This window comes from Rhinichthys klamathensis, unplaced genomic scaffold, assembly GCF_029890125.1.
Source record: "Rhinichthys klamathensis goyatoka isolate OS25496 unplaced genomic scaffold, OSU_Roscu_1.1 h1tg000074l_1, whole genome shotgun sequence".
Classification (NCBI taxonomy): domain Eukaryota; kingdom Metazoa; phylum Chordata; class Actinopteri; order Cypriniformes; family Leuciscidae; genus Rhinichthys; species Rhinichthys klamathensis.
Genome location: NW_026606617.1, coordinates 225,234 through 245,784, shown reverse-complemented (window position 1 = coordinate 245,784; position 20,551 = coordinate 225,234). Strand labels below are relative to the sequence as shown.

At 37.8% G+C, this 20,551-nt stretch overlaps 1 protein-coding gene across 1 annotated transcript in view; it reads left to right on the top strand.

Moving 5' to 3' along the window:
• Positions 1-20,551, top strand: part of babam2 (BRISC and BRCA1 A complex member 2) — a 101,095-nt gene that overhangs the window by 13,328 nt on the left and 67,216 nt on the right. The window contains exon 4 of the mRNA XM_056250750.1: positions 955-1,049. Within this exon, the coding sequence (XP_056106725.1) occupies positions 955-1,049 (95 nt within the window). The remainder of the gene's footprint in view (positions 1-954; positions 1,050-20,551) is intronic.

Below are 20,551 nucleotides of genomic sequence, written 5' to 3'. Positions count from 1 at the left end.
CACTTCCTGGAAATATATTAATTTTCTGCAATCTTGGAAGAAACTGTGGCTCTTTTCTCCATCATAAATGACTTGCGTCTCAGAGCGGCAGAAGAAACTCAATAAACGCTGTCATGTTCTCTTGCGTTCGGATGCTTCTGGGAGGAATTAAACCAAATCATTCTGATGACAGACTTTGACATTTCAGAATGATCACACCAACATTTATGAACGCTGTGATGCGATTGGTCCGCTGGTTAGTCCAGTTATCCAATCACATCCACTGTTGAGGCAAAGTCACCTGAGGTTTTTGTTGCGGATCGAGGGATTTATTCGGTAAATGTGTTTCCATCATAGTTTATCTGCATGTCTTTTTATCGGATAAAAGATGTATACTTTTTTTATACGTATTTATACTGTATTTTTTATGCGATATCCCAAAATACGCATAAAAACAGGTGGATTGAAACATAGCCATTGAAAGATCCCGATCAATCCCAGCATTCATAGTGTTTACCTCTAGCACACAGATAAAGCCCATCATAATAGAAACACCTGTCCAACAATATTTATATCAGAAGAACATTATTCCCATAACTGAAAATGTTGCTTGTTTAATGGCTTGCTAATGTCCATTAGTACTGCATTGCTCTTTGAGAGTTTAGAGTTCCAGGGTCTCAACACAAGTGCCATTAGGCCATGGACACAAAATAGTCTTTGATACTTACTGACATTGATTGTTCGCTCTAATAGGATCTTGCATTGGTAAACATCCATGCAACCTTTATATTTTACATTAAAAGCGTGCATGGAACTGTAAGTAGCCTGTGTAAATATTAAATAGACATCTGAAGTGCAGATTATGGGTGTGTTAACACTTGGCATGTTTGGTTCGATTAAAATGAACTCTGTGTGTTTTGTTTCACATGGCTTATGAAGTTATTATCTGTGTGATTAACTCTTTTCTTCTTACAGGGGACATCATCTTTAATGCGAGTGACCCAGAACTGCCCCCTGACTTTATCTTCGGAGAAGATGCTGACTTCCTTCCTGAACCATCTGAGCTCCCGGTGTGTATTAAAATTATAATTATATGATGCCATTATCCTGTATTCTAAATATAGAGCTTTTATATCAATATTGAGTTACAGAACAGTAGCTAAGTAGATGGACTATACACATATATTGTGGATATAAATAGCAGTAAGAGGACAGAAATGTACGAGAGATTGTTTTTTCCAACATCACTGCAAAATCATGCATTCGATGTAGATCTTCTATGTTCAGAGAGACCACATTTAACAAAGCCTGACAAATAAAAATAGTCTTGGTTTAGTGAAGTGTTTATGCTTGCATTAGGGTCACCAACACACACACACACACACACAACACACACAAAAATCTCAAATCTCCAGTGAACCAAAAATGTGCTAGCTGCAGGCTAAACCTCGGTTGTACAGAAATACACCCAAGAAGACAGAACAATGGCTCTGTTATGATTGATATCTTTGAAGTAGCAGAGCTTTCAGCTGTTTTAACTTCCTTTAGTGCAGTTAGTTAAATCTGATGGCTGGTATCGATGTGCGTGGTCGACTCAGCAGCCAGATTTGACCCGCGGGGCTTCCAGCGTTCTGAAGAGAGAGTGTTGGTGAATTACATAAGCGTTGCGTCTGCACTTAACACTGCCGTTCTTCTGGTGCCGCTGTTAGGACTGACAATTAGCACCAGAGGCTTTACTCCTCTTACAACACACTCAAAAAGAAGCATCCAGGTACAGGGTTTCAAACAGTCATTTGTTCTTTATTAAGGCATGTTGTTGATTTATTTAGTTGTGTTCACTGAACATCATTTTTGGCATAAAGAGCCACTGTGTATCTCTAAACAAACAGTGTGCCGCATGCTTGGCGATTGTGTTATCTTTGGGATTTTAAATGTTTCCAAAAAAATACACTGTAAAATCAATTTTTTCGAAGTTGTAAATAAAATAAATAAATAAAAAGGACTATGAATTAAATTCACAAATAAATATAATGAGATTTACAAATATTGTTATCTGATTTGACTTGAGATTTGTGTGTGCTTGCTAGAAATGTTTTAAAATCCACAAATGCGTACAGTGAGTCATAAATGCATAAGATGTGATTCATAAATGTGTGCTGCGATCAGGGTTATTATAGTTCATTAAAACTAAAACCAAACTTATTATTTCAGCTATTCATAAAAAACAATATAGAGACACATTTAAAAACAATAACTGATAAAAATGACAAAAACACACAACAAAATTACTATAACTAAAATGAAAACGGAAAATACGGAGATACTAATAAATTCAATATTTTAAACAATCTCGATGACTCTAAAATAACATGGTTTGTGAGATAAAAATATATTTGTAAATGTGTTTTATTTCCAAATCTTACTTTATTTATTTGTGAATTAATTATCCTAACATATATTTGTGGACTTCATTATTTTATCTGTAAATTTGTTACACTTATTTGTGGATTGTAATCTATTTATTTGGAAATATGCAACAAATAATTTATCCAACTAATAAATTATTGGTTGGTGGTCAGAGATGTAGTTTCAGGAGCACTTGAGACATTTCACAGATCCACAGCATTCAGGTCTGTTGTTCTTCCTCTCAAATCACTGGATGTGTTGTTAAACTCTCTTCTTCGTAGTGGGTGACTTGTCAAATGTATTATTACTAACAATTCATAGGTTGCTGATTCAACCCCATAAGAAACAAGTCATAATAAGCCATAATTTTATTTCCTTTATTGTTTTTATTATATCCATTTTATAAATTAATGCTGTTTTTCTGTAGTGACATTGTGTGAAAACCACAACGGCAAGTTCCACTGACCATTGTCATGTTGCAGTATATTCTATTCTATTCTATTCTATTCTATTCTATTCTATTCTATTCTATTCTATTCTATTCTATTCTATTCTATTCTATTCTATTCATAGGCTAAACTTTCTGGCATCTCAATGGGGGCCACCATATTCCTCTTGTGTTGTGCGTTAAATTACTCAGTATTGACCAATAATAATCAGGATTCATCATACGGGTTTGTTCCTCAGAGATGATGTTTGCAAAAGTGAGACACAGAGTTTGTGCAAGATGTGGTCTAGATTTGTCTGGACTGTGTTAATTGCTTAAAGCTGTCCTCCAGGCTATTTTTAAGAAGGAACGGAATGAAAAAAAAAAATCCCCTGCTTATGTCAGAGTCTGTGAGACGGTGACTATTGCTCACCGTCTCTTAAAAGCACGGGGGGGGGGGGGGGAGCACCTCTGCGCTGCCAGGGCTTCGCTCTGTGTCTTTTAGCTTCTCCGTTGTGGCGCGAGTGTGTGTGTGGCTGTGTGCAGCTGTTCGGTTTCTTCTCCTGGGATATTTTTCTTTCACTGGTTTGCAGCCAGTATCCCTCTGTCTTGTTCTTCATCCTGTTTATTCTGCACTAAGCTGGATTTTTGTGTAACCAAACATGAATGATCCAAAAGGCCTGGGGATATTAGTATGCCACATCATTGGCAAACATAATGTCCAAAAACGGCATTAATTTGTTTAATATGTTCTTATTCTGGCTTGTTCATCTTATTTGCTTTCATCCTTCCCAGACGGTTCTGCTGGTTCAGTCTGTCTGTCAGTGCCTCTCCTGCAAGCTCATTTTCACATTACCGTGAGAGAGACTCAAGATCAACATTGCGTCCTGGTCTTTCACACCTTAATATGCAGCTCTGTTCCAAAACCTAATGCCTAGACAGCGTCCTATGTGTTATGAAACCTCAGAAGAAAATGACTTGAAACTTGAAAGCACACAGGAGACGCAACTCATTCTGCAAATTACAAATTCCAAGAGATGCCCTGATGCTTCTTTTTGCTCTTAGTTTTAGCTGTGTAATATGATTTCCTCAAGTTTGAGCACTTATAACATTATGACCAGGCAGAGATTGTGTTGCTACCACAAAGACCACAAGTTTTAGATTCCTTGCGATTAATTAAAAAAGTAGGTGGTGTGAGAATTTGAGTTATGCAAGTAGAATACTGAAAGTTTTTAGTTGTGATGTATTATGTTCATCAACATATGCACTTTATACATGAACAGCAACAAACAATGGTAATATTCCATGTGAAGATAAAGAGAACGTGATTATCTTTTATTACTCCCTTCGCCAAGTCTGTTCCAAACAGCCACGTTATAAGGCACAATTGACATTCTGTTAGCATGTTGCTAAGCTGACAATAAATATATCCACACTTTTTCTCACTGTTATACATTTGGTGCTTCTGATTTTCACATGACCAGCATTCAGATGCTGGACACTGGCTTGTTTTCCAGCTACATGTAATATCGCCCAGTTTTCACACTGCTGTGAGGAATTCCTGATGTCTCAGCAAAACTTGGGCTTGTTTACAGTCTGTCACAACTTAGTATTATTAGTTGCTAACCACCATTTTGTTTCCATGCCCCGAATGGTGAGTTTACGTGAAACGCTGACACCAGAAGATTTACTAAGGTGTGAAAAGTAGTGTTACCAGAGTCTTCTCATCATTTCTATTTTTTGAGTAAAGTCAAAAAATGTAGTTTCCAGTTTTTTTTTTTAAATATCTGTTTTATTACAGACACATTAATACCTGTCTTCTCAGAGATCGCTCTTAAAGTTCCCCCAAAAGTGAAATTTCTGTTATCATTTGTCAACATTTTACAACAAATTTTGTAGAATGAAGCTCTAAATTTTTTTGAAAAAACACAATAAAGCAGCAACTGTACTATATATGACTTGTGCTTCTGATGAAGTGAAACACTAGCTTTGTGTGAGGCACAGACCAAAGTTTAATTTGTAGGCTATGCGTTTGTGTACATTAAAATGTGGGTTATGAAGACATGTAAGATCTGTTACAAGATATACAGACCAGGGACATTTGTCGCCAAACCTTTCTTGATGTGGAATGCATGAATGCAAATAAGACTTGTATCATATGACAAAAACATATTTCCAATGCAACACACCATTAACAATTGAGATGCCCTGAGGCTCCTTTGCTAGTATTGGCTTTGTAATATGATTTTCTGAAGTACACACACTTATAACATTATGACCATGCAGAGTTTGTGTTGCTACCACAAAGACCACAAGTTTGATTTGGCTAGCTGAGATATCACTGCTTGAAACACAATATGACTCAGCGAACTCCAAAGAGCAGCGGCTGTAGCAATTTTATTCAGATACTTTTCATTGAAATATCACCTGAGAGCCTCGAGCCATGGCACTTTCTTTGATGAAGGTCAGAGAGTACTACAGTACAGAGCAGGCAAACAGACATCTGTACCAAATACCAGTTTAGAAAAGCATGAAGGCTCGGAATAATTTGTGTTATCACTTAAAAATGAGACAGGCAACTCATTGAAAAATTCAATGCTGTATTATTTTTTTTTATCCAGTTAATGCATTCCCTGGGTATCAAACCCATGATTTTTTTCATTGTTAGTTCCATGCGCTCATTCCTTACTTTACAACATACAGTATATGCACATTAGCTTGAACCTGAAAATGAAGATTAAAGAAGAACAAGAGGTAAAACTTTAGTTTAGAGTACACATTCTCACTATTAACTATGCTTATTAGTATGCACATTACTAGGGTATTAGCTGTTTATTAGTATTTTTAAAGGACATATTAATGCCATATTCTGCATGACCATATTCTACATCCCCTAGCCAATACCCAAACTTAACAACTACCTTACTAACTATTAATAAGCAGTAATTAGGAGTTTATTGAGACAAAAGTCGTAGTTATTAGGGAGAATTGGACCCTAATCTAAACTGTGATCGAAATATATTCATATGACGTTATTGAAAAGTAAGCTTGGTTTTAGAAATTTTGTTCTTAACCCGTTCAAATAGACAGGGGGACATGCATGACTGAAGTACCGGTAGCTCCCCAGGTCAAAAAACATCAGATCCGACGCTCGATCCTGTCATAAGATATCTGTTTTGTCTGTAATCCAAAACCAGTAAAACCTGTCAGCAGCAAGTCTTGTCAAGTGTCCAAAACTCTTGTTAAAGGGATACTCCACCCAAAAATGAAAATTCTGTCATCATTTACTCCCCCTCAAGTTGTTGCAAACCTGTATGAGTGTCTTTCTTCTGCTGAACACAAAGGAAGATATTTCGAAGAACGATTGGAACTTTGGCACCATTGACTTCCATAGTATTTTTTTTTTCTACTATGGAAGTCAATGGTGCCAAAGTTCCAATCGTTCTTCAAAATATCTTCCTTTGTGTTCAGCAGAAGAAATAAACTTTTTTGGGTGGAGTATCCCTTTAACAGTCTTCTATCAGCCTAAGAGTTTGACCGAGAAAGCCAGGGAAGAGTAGCCTGGTTAAAACCAGACCATTCTCAGTTGTAACTGAGTTATGGTCTGGCAAAGCGTCATAGACAAATCATTTCCAGAGGGGCGTCACCAACGGACGTCGCGGATAGACCTAAAACCAATCAAAGTTTTCAACAAAAAGGAAACGTTCAAATCGCTTAAAACAGACGCGATTGCTGATTCGAACGAGTGATGTTCGACTGCGGCATCCATCTTTGTAATGTAGGCTACAAAATCTGCTTCAAAATCCCAGCGCTGTCGTCATCGTGTAAAGCCCGCCCCAACGTTTCTGATTGGTGCCGCGATTTCGGCGGATTGGAAATGGGCTTGAATGAGCTCTTTGCCAGACTAACTTTCAGAGCAAATCTAAATATGCCGGAAGTTGTCTAGGTTTTCCCAGGCTAAGGGAAGAGCAGAAACAAGAGACAATGTGATCAAAAGAGCAGTTTGTCGAATAATCTGGTCACACTTTAGATTAGGGTGCAAATCTCACTATTATCTATTACTTTTGCCTCAATAAACACCTAATTACTGCTTATTACTAATAAACAGCCAACATTCTAGTAATATGCATTCTAATAGGCAACTAGTTAATTGTGAGAATTGGACCCTAAGTTACCAGTAATCTTAATTGCATATGTTTGACTTCGTCTGACCAGTACAAATCCAACAAGTATTATTATCCCAATGGAAAATTACTGCGTCACAACCTTGTCCTGCATGTGATGTTAAAAACCTTGAAATGGAGACATTCTCTCTTATCGCTTACTTATGAAGACAAACATCCCTTTGGAATCTCACAATCGGATTAAACAACAATAGAAAGGAAATATAGTCATATAATAGCATAAAATGACATAAATGAATAATAATAATGAAATGGTGAATGATTAAATGATAAATCAAATGACAACTACATAAATGACTAATAATTATATAAGTTAGATCATATAAAAAGTAACACACAGGTTGCAATTGAGAATCATTAGATCCTTCAAAACTAAAAAAGACTTTTCGTTACAATTACAATATTAATTTTTTTACAGTTGTGATGTAGTTTGACCATCATTAGTTGGGGAACCTTAACAATGCTTCATTTTCAGACTGAGCACAGCCAATCCTGTAATCTAATGTAACAGTCTAATGTAAAAGTGATTCAGCATGCTGTGAAGAGGGCCAAAAACCATACTTTATTCCAGTCTTACATAATTCCTCTAACCAGACCATTCACTTGCACAATTTGGTGGAAAGTTTATGATTAAGTGAGTACTTCCCCCACTACATTTGGGTTTCGGAAGCCAGACATAAATTAGCAATTAAAGCACTGATATGTTTCAGGCAAAATCAAAGAATGATCTGGTGTGACATCTTTTAAAACAAAACAGGTCAAAAGGAAGTTGATTTGAGGTTTGTTTAAAGGAATTTGAAACTGCTTGCCAAAAAGTGAACTTTATTAAAAAAGTGGGCGTCATGTAATACATTGGCTCCACCTTCTTTGATAAGGAAATCTTCTCTAGTTAATTTTTTCTGAACACAAAGAAAATATTTTGAAGAATGTCGGTAACCAAACAATTGATAGGCCCCATTGACTTCCATAGTAATTTCTTTTCCATACTATGGAAGTCAATTGGGTCAGTAAAACTGTTCAGTTTACCCATATTCTGCAAAATATCTTCTTTTGTGTTCAGCAGAAGAAAGAAATGTATACAGGTTTGAAACAACCTGAGGGTGAGTCAAGTCAAGTCAAGTCAAATATATTTATATAGCGCTTTTCACAATACAGATTGTATCAAAGCTGCTTCACAGTATCAATCAAAACAACTTAACAGTGTTTGTTTATTACTGGAAAAAGACATCCAAGTTTGGTAGAGCTGATCAGTGGTATGATGGGTCATTTAATTTGAATATCCCCAACTGAGCAAGCCAAAGGCAACAGTGGCAAGGAACCAAAAAACTCCATCAAGTGACCCGATGGTGTCCTAAAACTCCCATCAGATGACCCAATGGAGAGAAAAAAAACCTTGGGAGAACCCAGGCTCAGTCGGGGCCAGTTCTCCTCTGGCGTTTATGAAGTAGAGGCCGAATTTACAGTAACTGTAAGATAAAAAATCTATATGAATGCCTGGCTAAATAGATGCGTCTTTAGTCTAGTTTTAAACTGGGTGAGTAAATGATGACACAATTTTCATTTTTGGGTGAACTATCCCTTTTAAAATCCAGTTTCTGTTTTATACTGACTCATTTAATGTTATCTCTTTTACAAACCTCTTTTTCTATAACCGAAACACAAATATTATGTCTCCTAAAAAGCAGAATGAGAGTGAAAGTAAAGCACATCTGCGTGTATTTAAACGTGAGTAAGGGATGCCTGTCTGCTGTACATGCCTCTATTTTAGTGTCTCTAATTAACCTCCGTCAAACCCTAACACTGCCACAGCAGCACTCCACAGCTTTACTGCTTCTCACTTTAATTAGTGGCTTTTCTGGCCATTGAGGAAAGAGCAGCTAATCGTGGTGAGGAGGCTGAGACAGTGGTCGAAGCTCTGGGGTGGAACATCTGACGTTAGCCATGGGAAAACTGGAGAGATCAAAGCACGCTCAGTTTAAGTTTCACCGGGCTTCGGAGAAGTCTAGACAGCAAACATCTCAGCCTGTGGTGATGTCTTGTTTAGGCTTAGATAAATGATTCATGCGACGCATAATCCTGCTATATTCCACGTTTTTGTGTGACCTTGTTTCGACCGCGGTGCAACCCACACTTTATTAAAAAGCGTCAGGTTTAAAAGGCATTGTAACCTAATATCATAGAGTTGAATTGAGTAAAGTCAAAAGAATGACACTAAATGAATGAACAAGTGAAACCATAGACATGTAGAGTCAAGATACAGGCTTTTCAAGATACAAGTACATTTAAACTGTAATCAGCAGATTTGCATTGGTCGTGTGTCATTCACTTCTTTACTCTGTGATATACAACTGACCGTAAACATTGTTTGATTCAATTAGAAATAGATCTAGATGTTCACACCACAGCTGTGCCCCAAATAATGTTTTTTAATTTTTTTTGACACACGCTTTCTGAATGACACTCAACTGCTAAAATCACTCTGAATCTCAGATTTTCTGTTCCGAGATTAACCACTGTCATTAGCTGTGTTTCCATCCAAAGTTGTGAATTTAAAATTGGAAAATCGCATAAAACATTTGCGAATAAAGCAGAGTTTCCTTCCCATGTGTTCAAAAGAACAAAATCGTCACTTCCTGGGAAATTGCCACAAAATATTTGTAATAAAAATGGAAGTTGCTGCAATCTTGGAAGAAACTGTGGCTCTATTCTCCATCATAAATGACTTGCGTCTCAGAGCGGCAGAAGAAACTCAATAAACGCTGTCATGTTCTCTTGCGTTCGGATGCTTCTGGGAGGAATTAAACCAAATCATTCTGATGACAGACTTTGACTCAGGCATTTCAGAATAATCACACCAACATTTGAGATGCTGTGATGCGATTGGTCCGCTGGTTAGTCCAGTTATCCAATCACATCCACTGTTGAGGCAAAGTCACCTGAGGTTTTTGTTGCGGATCGAGGTATTTATTCGACAAATGTGTTTCCATTGTAGTTTATGCGCATGTCTTCTTATCGGATAAAAGATGTATCCACCTTAGTTGGGCGCATACATTTTTTAATGCACGTTTTCAGAATTTATGCACACCTTGGGGTTTCCATCCAGCGTTTTTTAATGCGATATCCTAAAATGCGCATACAAATAGGTTGATGGAAACAGCTGTTGTTATAAATATTTTTTTTCTTTTAGGAATTCAGAATTCATATCTATATAATTCAACATTTATGATGGATCTTTTTTAGACGTAAAAATCATATGCTTCTTTAAAATTGTACACTTGCTAGTTGCGATGTATGCTTGCATTTAAATTCTTAAATTCCTCTAATGATGCAGTAGCTTTATACATTTAGGGAGAGTTAGTATCACAGGGTTACAATAAATGCATTTTTTGTCATCCCTGAATGGTGAATTCTTATGTTATGGATTAATATGCCTGTCATTTTCCCCTCCTCGTCCCTCTGGATACATAATTTCCCATCAATCCCCATAGAGGGGCATTTCATTGGTGTCCCGTAATTGGCCTAAAGTTCTTTTAGACCTGCTTCTGGCATTCACACCGGCAGTTCTGTTTTTACGAGTCGCTTGGCATAATGGAAAGAATGAAGCATTGACAATAGAGAGGTAGGAGGGGGTTTGTTTTGGCATCGCTGACCAGGAAACTGCCGGGAAGTGTGTCGGCCAGAGAGATTTTGGGAACAGCAGGAGGACACCAATGCCTGGGTAAAGAAGTGTTAAAGGGATAGTTCACACACAAATGAAAATTCTGTCACCATTTACGCAAGTTGTTCCAAACCTGTATGTATGTATTTCTTCTGCTGAAGACAAAAGATGATTTTTTGAATACTTTTGGGTGAACAGACAGTTGACGGCAGTCATTGACTTCCATAGGATTTTGTTGTTGTTGAATACTATGGAAGTCAATGTCAGCAGTCGACTGTCTGGTTACCCACATTCTTACAGGTTTGGAACAACTTGAGGATGAGAAAATAATTTTTGGGTGAACTATCCTTTTAAAGGGTTAGTTCACCCAAAAATGAAAATTCTGTCAGTAATTACTCGCCCTCATGTTGTTCAACCCCGTAAGACTCTCGTTCATCTTCGGAACACAAATTAAGATATTTTTGATTAAATCTGAGAGCTGGATCACTCCTCCATAGGCTTCTTAAGGGATCGAAACTGGCCGGCCCAAAAGTTATGAAAGACATCGTTAAAATAGTCCGAGTGACTACAGTGGCTCAACCTTAAGTTTATCAAGCGACGAGAATACTTTTTGTGCGCAAAAAACAAACAAAAATAACGACTTTATTCAACTAATCATTTCCTTCTCTGTAAGGCCGTGATATTTCACGTAGTGAAACTACGCAAAGCTTCTAGGTTGCACGTCAAGCGCAGGCTCACTATTGGCCGACGCTGGTCATGTGTGTGATGCGTGACGTACAACCTAGAAGCTTTGCGTAGTTTTTGTTTGTTTTTTGCGCACAAAAAGTATTCTCGTCGCTTGATAAACTTAAGATTGAGCCACTGTCGTCACTCGGACTGTTTTAACGATGTCTTTCATAACTTTTGGGCCGGCCAGTTTCGATCCCTTAAGAAGCCTATGGAGGAGTGATCCAGCTCTCAGATTTAATAAAAAATATCTTAATTTGTGTTCCGAAGATGAACGAAAGTCTTACGGGGTTGAACAACATGAGGGCGAGTAATTACTGACAGAATTTTCATTTTTGGGTGAACTAACCCTTTAATGTACAGTCCATTTTTTCTTTTTACTTCGGTGACAGTTGCTTCTGGTATAATTATGGAGATTTCATTGTTTTATTGCTTTATCTGTACAGCCTTGTTTTGATTTGCCCAAGTTGCAGAGAACTAACTAAGTCTATTGCTGGAACAAGGCCTGAACCCTGGAGACATCTGATTTACAACCAAGATTAGGTTGTAAAGAGCAAATCAACTGAAAAAACCTACCAGACAAGAAAACTAAAGAAAAAAAAAAAACTGAATGAATTCCAAGAGTTCACACAAGACGTACTTTGTTTTATACTTAGTCATGCCGCCTGTAGTCTTAAGACACTGCCATATCAACTGGCCTGGCGAACTCTTTCACCGGCAGATTTATATTTGTATCATTTAAACTCTTTATTTTTATTTTTATGGTAGCTTCTCCAGCCTCCTAAATTTGCCCATCTGGAATTTCCTGAACATTTTGTAACACTCTGTCCTGAGTGACCTGTGTAATTTCAGCCCTTTCAATCCTCCAGCCCTGTTTGCTTCCAGGTCTCCGACACACCAGGAATTCTGCTGTGAACTGCAGTTTGAAGTGTTCAAACAAGGTAATGATTGTAAATATCAGCATTTAGCCCGCACCTGAACCATGAGTGTATGCTGGGAAATACCCTCAACTGCCATAAATCCAGACATATGCGGGAGTGTGAAGGCATCTCGGCACCATTTGCTGACTTTAAGTGCAATAATCCTCTGCAGCTCTCACAGAAAAACCGGTTAGAGACAACTAACAAAGCACTGTTTTTAGATTTAGTGTAGTTCATTCTCACTTGAGATCAGCACTTCATGGTGACCGTTGCGGTCAAACAAAACAATAAGTTGGTATGAGACAGTAAAGCCATACAAATGATCTCCACTTTGTCATGTTAAAGCTGTTGAACTGGATGTTATTTCCTCATTCTTGCTTCAACCCACCCTGAACTCTGGTTATCAAATTGTGCAGATTATAAATGTGCTCTTACTTAAAAAAAAAAAAAAAAAATCTTGCAAATTTCATTTAATAAAATGGGTTAAAAAAAACTTAGATTTTGAAGGGAGAGACTCCAGAATATCATTGAGACTTAAATCAAACATACAGAAAACCCTCGCAACTACTCAGAACACACTAATGACCACATAGCAACAGTGTTCACTAGATTAACGTCTTTTCTTTACCATTTTAGCGGCTTTTTTTTTTTTTTAAATTGCTGGTTAACGTAGTTAGTCACTTTATCATACTGATGTCTGACAGGAAATATGGAAATGAGAACAGCTTTATTAGACAGCTTTATTGGACAAAAATGACAATAACTCTGTAATAACTAGGTTCTACCCCTAAACCTAACCTTAACCCTGTAGTTACCCAGTAATGTCTTTGGTAAGTACACTAAGTACACGTACTGTAAAATAAAGTGCAACCAAAAGTTCTTGTCAATATAAACTATTCTCTGTCATGGGAAAGGAAATGCTGAATGGGAGGCCCAATGGTGGATGCAGTAAAAATAATTTTAATAGAATCTGCTGAAGGAACACCTCATCTCCCGTTACACAACAATGCGATGCCGGTGACCGTATTCAGAGGCAGGAGAACCTGGGCACTTTGTGAACCACCACTTCCTCTTCCTTCCTGTTCTGCTGAAGCAAATCCCAGAGTTAACTATTACTGGCAAAGCCATTGACAGATATGGAATCGTGTGTGTGTGTGTGTGTGTGTGGTTCACAATATTATTGTTACTGATAGTGATGCTTTGTTTTAGGAGGGTTTATTTGTATAATAATTAGATATGAATGGGAAGGTCAAGCTTATTTTTTCCACTTGGGAAATTCTGTAGTTTCTGTTTTCTGTTTCTGTGGTTAGATGCATATTACTTGCACTTTTTGGGGGAAAAAATTATTTCCATAGAGTCTCAATGCCTATTTTTTACTCGTTTTGTGAGACGTGTCTTCGTTTTTTCTTTTTTAATTTTTTTTTTTATAAAGCATCATGTTCATGTGAAGAGAACATTCTGGACCTCGTCAGCCAAGTCCGCTTTAACACATGACAAAATCAATTTAGTGTGATCTTAAACTTGGCACTCTTTAGACACTCTTCATGAGGAAAACTGAACACTTGCCCACAGTCAAATTAGACGCTAGCTCAGATTAATTTAATACTCAAAATATTTTTTCCTGTTTTTAATTTGCTGCTCAAGTTTGTTGCGATTTACTGGGGCCGATTGCCAGAGGCGCTTCAAATTATATTAAGGTGCTTAAATATTAGCAGTACCCTAAATAATTATCTCTGAATTTCAGATGACAGCTCTTCTTATAAACAGAAACAGAAACAAGTATTAAAGAGTTCAACCTCGAGACCTTATGTTACTTTTGCTCCCTTTTTACAGATTTTCCCTTTTTGTCCCTGTTTCTATTTGCAAAATGTGAAAAGCTCTAAGCTCATGGCAGAAGGCCTCAGTCTCCCCAACACAGAAAGCCCTCGCGAGGCTTTATCAACAAATGCTTTTATCTCAACGTTTAATTAGTTCACCAACAGATTTAGTTGTGACCGATGTATTATTATGCAGCAAGACACTGTCAGAGGAACTCTTGCTGTTTGGTGTGTGTGTGTGTGTGTGGGAGGTTTACTCTAAAGGTGAGGAGGGCTGGGTGTGTGTGTGTGTGTGTGTGTGTGTGTGAGGTTTACTCTAAAGATGAGGAGGGCTGGGTGTGTGTGTGTGTGTGGGGGGGGTGTGTGTGTGTGTGTGTGTGTGTGCGTGTGTGTGTGTGTGTGCGAGTGTGTGTGTGTGAGTGTGTCTGTGTGCGTGTGCGAGTGTGTGTGTGTGTGTGTGTCTGTCTCTGTGTGTGTGTGTGTGTGTGTGTGTGTCTGTGTGTCTGTGTCTCTCTGTGTGTGTGTGTCTCTGTGTGTGTAGATGCGTGTGTGTGTGTGTGAGTGTGTCTGTGTGCGAGTGTGTGTGTGTGTGTGTCTGTCTCTGTGTGTGTGTGTGTCTGTGTCTCTCTGTGTGTGTGTGTGTGTGTGTGTGTGTGTGTGTGTGTCTGTGTCTCTCTGTGTGTGTAGATGCGTGTGTGTGTGTGTGTCTGTGTCTCTGTGTGTGTGTGTGTGTGTGTGTGTGTCTGTGTCTCTCTGTGTGTGTAGATGCTTGTGTGTGTGTGTGTGTGTGTGTGTTTGTGCGTGTGCGAGTTTGTGTGTGTGTGTGTGTGTGTGTGTGTGAGGAGGGCTGGGTGTGTCTCTCAGGCGTTACTGAAGCCGGAGGCGTCACACCCACGGCACATCAGCCTTGGCCCAGCACTGACAGATCAAACTACAGGAACACACACTCCCCTCTTAAAATGCTCCCAGTGTGGCCACATAGTAACAGTCAAACAAAAAGACTTTATATATACCTTCAGAACAGATTAAATATTCATTGCTTATACTATTCATTATATATATATATAAAATCATACGATTTTCTATTTCTGTCAGTGTTCCCCAGTGCATTGAACTTTGTGTAGCAAAGCGTTAAACTACATTGTTATTCAGAATAACTGAATTTGTAAGAGACTAATTTTAAGTCAATTAAAGTGAATTTTTATGTACATCTGTAAAAGACACTTATATGACACTTATACATGACCTCACAGCTAACCTCCAGAACACTGATGGTGTAATTATAGCATAATGCTACTCGTAATTGATAAAAAGGCTGTTGTTCAAGTCACATAAGAGACTGATGCTGTTTGGATTGTTTATTCTGCACTATATGTATACTATAATATATAAATGATAAATATCTACACTGATTTATGATATGATAATTTATGAAAACCATGCTAGGAAGTTTAAATTGAAATGAACAACCATTAAATGTGAGTAAATTATAAGATGGCTTTTTAGTATGCAATTTAGCATGTCATTTCCCATTAGATCTATTACAATTTTTTATCGTATAGAGTAAGGGAACTTAAAGTTAACCAGTCTGTGTTTTCACTAGCATTTTTACAGTCTTTTACCATTAAAATTGCCATGATAATATGTTTGAAGATAATGCAGTTGGTTCTGCTTTGAGGTAGAGTGTCTTTCATTGAAAATGAATCGATTTTAAACATCTTTTGTAGCACGTGGTCAGTTTGCCATTTCTGTGTAATGATGAGATGTTACCGAATGAAGTGTGTGTTGAAAGATTGCTTTGTCCTCTCTCAGGAAGAAATGGTTTCCAGGCAGACAGGACTTGGAATGACTCAAAAAGAGTGTAAATATTGCATCACTGTACTTGCGTAGGCCTTTTGTTTTATTGGCATTATTAGCGTTTTGCGACAGACTTGTGTCTGGATAGTATTGTCTGGAGAGCATGAAGTGACAGAGACTCTCCAGGGGCCCTGGGTAAGTTTAAACACAGTTCCTCTGACACTGCACATTCCTCACGTCCCCTTTCCTTCGTTTTCTTCTTCTTCAACTCTCCTCAGGCTGTTCGTTGCTTCATCCTAAAACATACCTAAACAATATCCAACTTGTTTTCCGTCGCCCACTCATTACGGGAACCCTGTTGTTGCTGGTAACCGGAGCCGGCCCGGGACGATGAGGTCATTGCTGGTGTAAGCGTCTTTCCTCTCCCGGCAGAAAGGATGGGCCCTTCCCTCTCTCCAACACAATGCCATCTTTCTCCTCGCTCAGATTGATCTATGGAGAGACAGACAGACAGAGGTCGGGCTGAGAGGCCAGACTGTTATTGTCAACTCTTCTAACCAGCACAAGAGTTATGCATTCTGTCTTTCTTGTTGACGTGGCATGCAAATAGCTCTGACTTTTGACCCTTTTGATCCCCAAACAGAAAGAGCTTAAAATAGAGCAATGACTGATAAAAGTGGCTAATGGAGGTGATTGTGTGTGTGAACCGCTGTGGTTATGTCATCATCCGCTGGCTCACACCATTTCTGGCATGAGTTTAGCTGCCGAATGCCTCAGATGTTTTCCGGGGTCATTTATACTCAGTATTTGTGAGAAACAGTCATATGAGAGCTTGCGTTTCACACAACTGTCATGCTTCTCATATGAAGTGATGTCATTCTCAGTCGCTTCAAAACACAATTATGTGGCAAACGCAGAACGCTCTTTGGTTTTCTTGTGCTACTCTGATATTTTTCCACTAACGGGAACATTGTGCTGGAATGATCAGTTAAACATCTTTAATTTGGTCATTTTTTTATTTGTATTATTTTATTATTTTTGCAAATTCAGAATAATTTGATTAGTTTCACAATGAGATTCAATTAGTGATTCTTTCAATGATTCTGTATTTTTTAAGTGTATTCATAGTAGGGGTGGGCAACAACCAAAATCTTATATCACGAAATAAGTCATTTTATTTCCTGTTAAAAATGCATATTATGATATTTTTTATTTTTATTTTTTGGAAATAAGGTTGTTATGGTAAGGTTTTAATTTTAGATGCCAATTCTTAATACCAATTTTTGACATAAAAGCCAATACAGATAAGAAAGAAAACAAATCCTACACAATTATAAACAGTGAGGTCAGAAAGGTCAGTCTAACTAGTGCTAGTCAAGTCATCTTCATTTATATAGCGCTTTTAACAATGGATTGTTTCAAAGCAGCTTTACAGAGATAAACATATAATTTAAGGTAACAGAGGTTGTTTTGGTTTTATAGCGGTTCTTGAATAATGTTATTTCCATCTAAAGTTAATTTTGATTGATTCACCTCCGTCGAAATGATCAGACTTTAAACGCGAACCTGTGATTAACGCTGATGGCGTTCACATGCTAGTAGTATTCAAGTAAAAATATATATTTTACATTTGATTATTTAACATTAGAATTAAAGCTGCATAGTCTTCGCTGGATCCTTATTAAATCTACACAAGTGATTCATTTAAGAGCAGTGAGTGATTCTCTCTTTTTATTTTGTTGTTTCATTAACATTAAGGACATAGTATACTGTATTTGGCTGCTGTCACTTTATAACCTTATTCTCGCTTACAATCTTCTGTTTATTATCATTATTATTATTAATATTTGTGAAGGTTTTCCCTTAACAGTAGTTGTAACATGCCTCAGTTCTGCAGATGTACTCCAGTTCTCCTAGTCTGTACTTTGGTGACTAAATGTAGTAGTCTGCTAATGTAGTAAAATTGTAGTGAATGTAGTAATTTTGCAAATGAAAAGTCAGTGTGGCTGCAAAGGGCACGCTTGTGAGCACCCATCTAAATTTTAAAATGACAAATGAGAGCTTTATGGTCTTGTAGACTTTAAAGATTTACGCTAACAAAGGCCAAAACGACGTTCTCACAATTTCTCAGTTACCGTGTCATACGCTGTGTCATAAATCGAATACTTCCATTCTACACTCACCTAAAGGATTATTAGGGACACCATACTAATACTGTGTTTGACCCCCTTTCGGCTTCAGAACTGCCTTAATTCTACGTGGCATTGATTCAACAAGGTGCTGAAAGCATTCTTTAGAAATGTTGGCCCATATTGATAGGATAGCATCTTGCAGTTGATGGAGATTTGTGGGATGCACATCCAGGGCACGAAGCTCCCGTTCCACCACATCCCAAAGATGCTCTATTGGGTTGAGATCTGGTGACTGTGGGGGCCATTTTAGTACAGTGAACTCATTGTCATGTTCAAGAAACCAATTTGAAATGATTGGAGCTTTGTGACATGGTGCATTATCCTGCTGGAAGTAGCCATCAGAGGATGGGTACATGGTGGCCATAAAGGGATGGACATGGTCAGAAACAATGCTCAGGTAGGCCGTGGCATTTAAACGATGCCCAATTGGCACTAAGGGGCCTAAAGTGTGCCAAGAAAACATCCCCCACACCATTACACCACCACCACCAGCCTGCACAGTGGTAACAAGGCATGATGGATCCATGTTCTCATTCTGTTTACGCCAAATTCTGACTCTACCATCTGAATGTCTCAACAGAAATCGAGACTCATCAGACCTGGCAACATTTATAATTACATTAATGAGAAATTGAACAGGTGTTCCTAATAATCCTTTAGGTGAGTGTATATAGTATGTGAAAAACACTACGTCCGAATTTTATTCATACTACCCGCATTCATACTATATAGAGCATACTTATTTAACGGTCGCAAACTGTATTTAACTATAGTACCTACTCAGACAGTATTATGGACGCAGCTCTGGTGTTCTGTGTACAGTATTCCTTAAGAGTAATAATAAGTGAGAATAAAATATTTGGGCTTAAATCGCTTTGTAACAAATGCTCCTATTAATCTCAAAATGAATAAAGACCTTGTTAATCTGAATCAAACTAATTGTATCTGAATTGCATAGCTGACTGTAATACAATTTTATCTTCACCATAGCAGATTTCCACCCTGTATTATTATGATGAATAATGTCCATCTTAGAAATGTTTCTCACACGACTTACTCCCTTCCAACGGGAGTGATGATGCTGGGCAATGATGTCATCTCACTTTTAAAGTAAGACTTAAGACATTATCCAGAAAACCACTCCTCATATGTGGAAACGTTGACTTTCTCATGACCCCTAATCCCGTAAAGAATTTGAAATACTGTAACAGTGGAACACTTTTTAGGGTGTTTTTCAGGTCGTTCTCAACCACGCTGGGAAATATTAATGTTTAGCCCGTGACTCAATACAACATTGGGAAGTCTTTCTTAAACTCAATATTGTATCAGTGACGCATATTATTCAGTGAATATCCTGAATATTTGAAATTTGGATTGGATTGAGAAATGTAAGCATCCTATACTAGAATGAACATGAGTGCAAGTTGATTATTGGTTAGCATTATCAAATAATACTCCAAGGTGATGCAGAAAAAGAAAGTTCACTGTGTTTACTTTCTGATTATCAAGTTTTTTTTGTTTTGTTTTTTTCACAAAAATTACCATTTTGATTTCATATTTTCAGTAATGTGGCACATGTTTGAATAGTTTTGTTTAAATTTTTTTTAGGTTATATATGTGTGTGTATATGTAATCTTTTTTATCTTTCCGTATTGCCTATAATGGGGCACATGCTTGAATAATTTTATTTTATATTGCCTATTTAAGTACCGCTGTGTTAAAGCATGTGTACTAACAGTTTACCATTACTGAAAAGGGAAGAAAAAATGACAATTTCAGGAGAACTTTTCAATTACTTTGAAAATCGTATTTAAATAATTGGGTTTCTTATTTATCTGTGAATAGATTGCTCTGCAACATTCTTTCCCTGATCATCAAACCCGGTCACAGCTGAAGAGCTCATCTCTTATCTCTCCTTTCCATTTTTCCCCCCTCTTTTCCATCAACTCTGAGAAGACGTTTTGATTTGATCCCAGAAATGTAACAAGCTCAGCTGTATGCTGTGGGTCGTGCTGTTAATGAGTTGTGTAATGTGTGCCTCAATGGACAGACGGCGTGCTCCGTCCCCTCTCTTCTCTTCTGCTCGTACGTGACTCAGTCAGGCTCGTAGATGGAGTGATTCACGGGAGCGATGAAAATCAAGCCCAAATTGCATTGCCGTTATTTAAAAATCCAAGACAGCGCGTGACAAACTCGTTTGAACGCAGCCTGTGTTTGTTTGTGCCTCGCGATGACAGCAATACTTATTTGTTTGTCTTATTCTTAACCCTTGACAAGGAGCCGTTCTCAAGCGAGTTACATGTTTATTTACTTGCTTGCAAAAATGAATATTCTGCCTTTTATTTTCAGTCAGTGTCAGTAAAATTTAATTTCAACTTATGTGCGTATCACGCATCAGCGAGCAATTGGGCCTCGGAGACAGAACTGGCTGTTGGGTAGAATTAG